Source organism: Vicia villosa, linkage group LG6, assembly GCF_029867415.1.
Source record: "Vicia villosa cultivar HV-30 ecotype Madison, WI linkage group LG6, Vvil1.0, whole genome shotgun sequence".
Taxonomy (NCBI): domain Eukaryota; kingdom Viridiplantae; phylum Streptophyta; class Magnoliopsida; order Fabales; family Fabaceae; genus Vicia; species Vicia villosa.
In genome coordinates, this window is record NC_081185.1 from 99,907,090 (window position 1) to 99,912,597 (window position 5,508).

Consider the following 5,508-nt stretch of genomic DNA (forward strand, 5'->3'; position numbering starts at 1 on the left):
AACAAAGACAATTTCAAACTGCCATTTAAGCCTCAAGCTTGGGCCTTGTACAAGTCAGTTAAAAATTCAGATCTTCTATACAGAAGTGAGACATGATTCATCTCTCCAGAAGAGACATTTCTCTTATTACACCACATTCAAATAAACAAACATTATCAATCATTTTTTAAATCATTTTCCCATTTAGGTGATATAAGTTGCATGTTCTGTTGAAGTGACATAAAGGAGTTTCTTAATTAAATAATAGCCAAGATTTAGGAGTTATTTTTCAGACTGGGATTTTTTCTTGAAATCATTTTTTCAGAGGTCACTTTTAAGCTTCAACCTTGAGCTTTGAACAAGGCACATAAAAATTCAATCCATTTCCCTATTAGTTCCACGAACTACAAAAGCTCTAACTTCCATTAGGGATACGTATGCATGAGATTCACAAGGAATCTTTGCGAGCAAAAAAAACACCAAAAACATCCAGTTCATCTGTCTATCCTTAATTCATTCTTTCTCCTATCACAAAGGAGAAACTTTCTAGTCAACAAATCAGCAAACAAACCAAAGTCAAACACAAATAGCACAGGGCTCTCGTATAGTATTACAGATATTTAGGGTGCTAAAACTTCCCTATGTATAACCAACCTCCCGGAGCCCAAATCTCTATTAGGTGATATCCCCACACAAAAGAACCCAAGGTAGATTGAGATCTTTTTCCCCTTCCTCCTCGTTAGGATAAATTAAAAGTTCGTGTAACATAGGAAACATCTTCCCAAGGATGCCTTCCTCCTTCCAAATTTCGCGTGAAGGGTTGTGCGTGTCGTTTCCCTAAAAACTAGTTACAGTTGTTATGTGTTGACATGATGGCTTAAGAAATGAATATATATATATATATATATATATATATATGTGTGTGTGTGTGTGTGTGTGTGTGTGTGTGTGTGTGTGTGTGTGTGTGTGTGTGTGTGTGTGTGTGTGTGTGTGTAGGGGTGGCAAAACGGGCCGGGGCCCGTCGGGCCGCCCGCGCACCCGCCAAAAATTGGCGGGTTGGGTTGGGATTTTAGGCTCGCCGCTCGCCAAAGCCCGCCCCGCCAAAACCCGCCGCTCGCCAAAACCCGCTCCTCCTCCAAAACTCACTCTTTTTTTAGTTAATTCTAGTAATTGCAATTCTTGATGGTTTATTTTATACATTTATTTATAAATATATGTAATATTTTTTAGAGTAAATTTGTTAAAAAATTAGTTTTATAAAAAATTGTTTTAAAAAATAAGTGAAAAGTTTAATTAAAAGGCAAAAAAAGCATATTAATCAATTAAAAAAATAAAATAAAAATAGGCGGGTAAGCCCGCCGCCCGCCAACCCGCCATCTTGGCGGGGCGGACATGATTTTGATGCCCATTTTACTTGGCGGGCATGCCCGCCCCGCTCGTTTTTTGGCGGGCATAAGGCGGGGCGGGCGGCGGGCGGGGCGGGCGGCCCGTTTTGCCACCCCTATGTGTGTGTGTGTGTGTGTGTGTGTGTTGAAGCAATTTGATATGCTGTTTTATGTGCTGCTCTTTCCTTAATGTCTTTCTTAAATGATTGTGATTACTCACCTCTTCTATTTGAATGTTGCCTCTACGTGGGTAACGTGAAGATACCCAGGAGTAGCTTGTTGAAGTAAGTGGAATGATAGCTCTTGAAGTACCTTCCACTCTGTGTGATTTATTTTAGTAGGGTCTTGTTATGATCGTGTAACTTTGGGATGGGAACCGTTTTATGTTGATTGTTTTGATGATTTCTTTTGTTGGAGTTATGTTTTATGTTGTAGAGAGTAAAATATTATGACGCTCTCTTTTATGATTGGTTTAAGTTAAAAAAGGATTTTATAAGACCATTGAGGCGTTTTAACTATTGATGGATTTTATGTTTGGAAATATATCCTGCTGCGTTGTTGTTCAGATGTGTTTGGATGTTGTGTGCCATCCCAGGCATGAAAATGTATAATTTAAATTCTTTCGGCAACCCGCATTACGGAGCAGAGATTATTTATGTGTTTATGATTGTATTATGTGTGACACCCTGGCTAGACCCCTACCCCCTACCTTCGTAAACCGCCAAGACCATCACCGGAGAAGGATGAGCTCTAAGCAGCGGCAACGATGCCCTAGCAGAGAACAGCGGTTCTATTATAAATGTAATTGTTAAATGAGATTGAATTACTACATATGAATAATTGTTTACAACGTGACCAAGCCATAATTTTAGTATACATACCCCTAATGGTTGTTATATGATAATTGTTCATTCATATGTAATTTTTTTTGTCTCTAATTGTTTAAATATTTAAACAATAAAAGTTTTAGATGTTCACATATTTAAGTATGAAAATGTTGAAGATGGTATATGTTAAATATTATACTTCTCAGAAATTTTGTTATATAAATATTTGGAAAAATTTATCTTTATATGTATTATACCTCTCATGATTTTTTTCTTGTTATCAAGTCTTTTTATTTATGTGTGCTTGTAAACTTAAAATACATTTTAGTTCATCAATTGGATATATATATATATATATATATATATATATATATATATATATATATATATATATATATATATATATATATATATATATATATATATATATATATATATATATTGTAGGAGAGAGAAAAAAAGATTCACCTATAATCTCTACCATTTATTTTAAAATCCAATGATTCAGATTCATTCTCACATTATCATATAAATATGGCATTCTCATATGATATGCCCTATATATATATATATATATATATATATATATATATATATATATATATATATATATATATATATATATATATATATATATATATATATATATATATATATATATATATATATATATATATATATATATATATATATATATATATATATTGGATGAGAAAATGTTTCTTGTAAAGAAATGGTTTATATTAACTTCGTTTGATCAAATAAATATTAAGTATTTTTTACATTATAGTGAATTTCTATTTATTTTCTATTCTATCTGTAAAGAAATATTTAACATTTTTAATTACATTAATTATTAATTTAGTCAAAATTAATAAATATTTTTCATATTACACTATATTGATTAATTTATCGAAAGTGATATATATATAGCATATAGTTGAACAACTCATTCATCACACAACAAAACAAAAATTTACTAACAAAGGAGTTTTTATTTTGTTAGTTCAGTTCCAATCTACTCGCCTCTTGGTGTAACTAACAACTTTATTAAGAAGACGGTTTTGAATAATGCATTTCAGTTCAAGTTTTCTTCTATTATATAATATTTTTATTCGAGTTTAAATTTTCATTTTACTCATTATAATTACTTTTAACATTGTTATTCTTGACTTTTTCTTTAAGATTTTACATCAAAACACAATTATGGCTTTAAATTTCTCAACAATAACACAGAAGAAAAATGTTTTGTTCATAATAGGTGCAACTGGAACCGGAAAAACTAAACTTTCTATTAACATAGGTATTCAAATCCCTTCTGAAATCATTAACTCCGACAAAATTCAAGTCTATAAGGGTCTTGACATTGTCACCAATAAGGTACCAGAATCTGAACAATGTTCGATTCCACATCACTTGTTAGGCATCATAGATGATCCTGATTATGATTTCACTGTGAATGAATTCTGCAAGAAAATGGTTGAAACTCTAGATGCCATTGTTGAAAATGGGCATCTACCTATTATTGTAGGTGGTTCAAATTCTTACCTACAAGTACTAGTAGATGACCCAGTCTATGCATTTCGTTCAAAATATAATTGTTGTTTCATTTGGGTGGATGTTGCTTTGTCTACTTTGTTTCCTTATTTAGACATGAGAGTTAATGAAATGGTTAAGGCAGGTCTTGTTGATGAAATTAGAAATTCTTTTGAACCTGGAGTAGATTGCACAAGGGGGATTAGAAGGGCAATTGGTGTTCCTGAGCTACAACGTTATTTTGAGATAGAAAATGATGAAGGTATTGATGAAGTTCATAAAGAAAAAATACTTAAGGAAGCTATTACAGAAATGAAAGAAAACACATGCAAATTGGCTGAAAATCAACTCATAAAGATTGATAATATGGTTAATAGCCTTGGGTGGGACATGCACAAAATTGATTCTACAAAGGTCTTTGAAGCTGTTTTAAAGGGAGAAGATTATCAACATTTGTATCAAGAAATTGTGGTTAAGCCAAGCCTTGAGATAGTTAAGAGATTTTTAAAGGAGCAACTCATGAAAACACATAATGCCTACTAGTATCCCAAAAAATAATCACACATTCTAACACATTCAAATCAATCCAACAAAATAATCTAGTTAGAATGACTCATTATAGTATCTATTTGTTGTTTTTAAACATTATAATTATAAACTTATCAATATCAAGAATATATCTATACCTTATTTTAAATAAGAATATAACTATTACTATTTTGTGATAAAAAGTTCCAAATAGGTTTGTAGCCAATGATTTACATCTCACCATTGTTTTACTCCACCGTTGAGTGGAAATGTGTCATTTGATTAAATTCTGAATAATTATAAGTGATAATATAAATTTTAGTCGAAGACAACATCAATATAAATATTTATTTGAACTTTTAGTGTTAGAAATAAGCAATTGTAATCTAAAATTTGACTGCCTCATGCATATTCAAAGAGATAAGTTATAAGAAATTAAAGCCATCCACATGCAACATCTTATAAGTGGAGCTCGTCATATTGAGAAAATTAAAACCATCTGGTATGGTATATGTCAAGTCTTATATTTTGTGAATCTAAAATGAAAACTGCACGTCCTTTATCAAACATCTACCAACTCAAGGATCCACTTGATTGTTTAAAAAATTCATGATTGATTCTTTTATTCTTTAAGAAATAATATTTCTCTGGGAGTTTATTATAAAATAAAGAACCCGTGTGTTCCCGAATTTATAAAAAAGTAACTAATTATTTTATTGGGGACATCATAAATATTGTCTTGTCATTATTTACTTTTGCCACAAATAAAACACTAGGTAAGAATTTCATCTATGTTAATGTTGAAAATTATTAATTTAATAATATTTAATCACCATAGGTGTGTTCCAAAATGACAAGAAAATATCTATGTGAAATTTGTATTTTGAATATGAAAATAGGCAACACTTTGTGAAGTATTACAATAGGCTGTTTGTAGTTTGAATCAGAAATAGGCAATACTTCGTGAAGTGTTGCAGAATGAAAACATGCAACTCTTGGTAAATGTTGCAATAGGCCAAGCATTGTAACTTTTGGAAAAAGGAATTGTTTCGCCAAGGGTCGCTACCTTATGAAACAATACTAAAGTTGCCTATAAAAACCTCATATTCACTAAAATTCCAGACAATCTTCGCTACATCTGAGTTTTCGTCGGTCTTACGCAAATTCGATAAAAGGTTGAATTATCCTGGGTATTCCTGCGTTCCAACTTTAAGACATATTGAGAGTGCTTGAAATACTTATAAGGAAAGTGA

General features: G+C 31.4%; 1 protein-coding gene across 1 annotated transcript; it reads left to right on the forward strand.

Annotated features, from left to right (window-relative positions):
* The first annotated feature begins 3,382 nt into the window (after positions 1–3,382).
* Positions 3,383–4,270, forward strand: LOC131614225 (adenylate isopentenyltransferase 5, chloroplastic-like). Its single transcript, XM_058885843.1, has one exon. It carries the CDS (start codon positions 3,398–3,400, stop codon positions 4,268–4,270), a length of 873 nt encoding a protein of 290 aa, XP_058741826.1. The 5' UTR covers positions 3,383–3,397.
* Positions 4,271–5,508: the final 1,238 nt, after the last annotated feature.

What these genes read in the sequence shown, in the direction of transcription:
- LOC131614225 (XM_058885843.1), top strand. Translation starts at nt 3,398, where the DNA reads ATGGCTTTAAATTTCTCAACAATAACACAGAAGAAAAATGTTTTGTTC.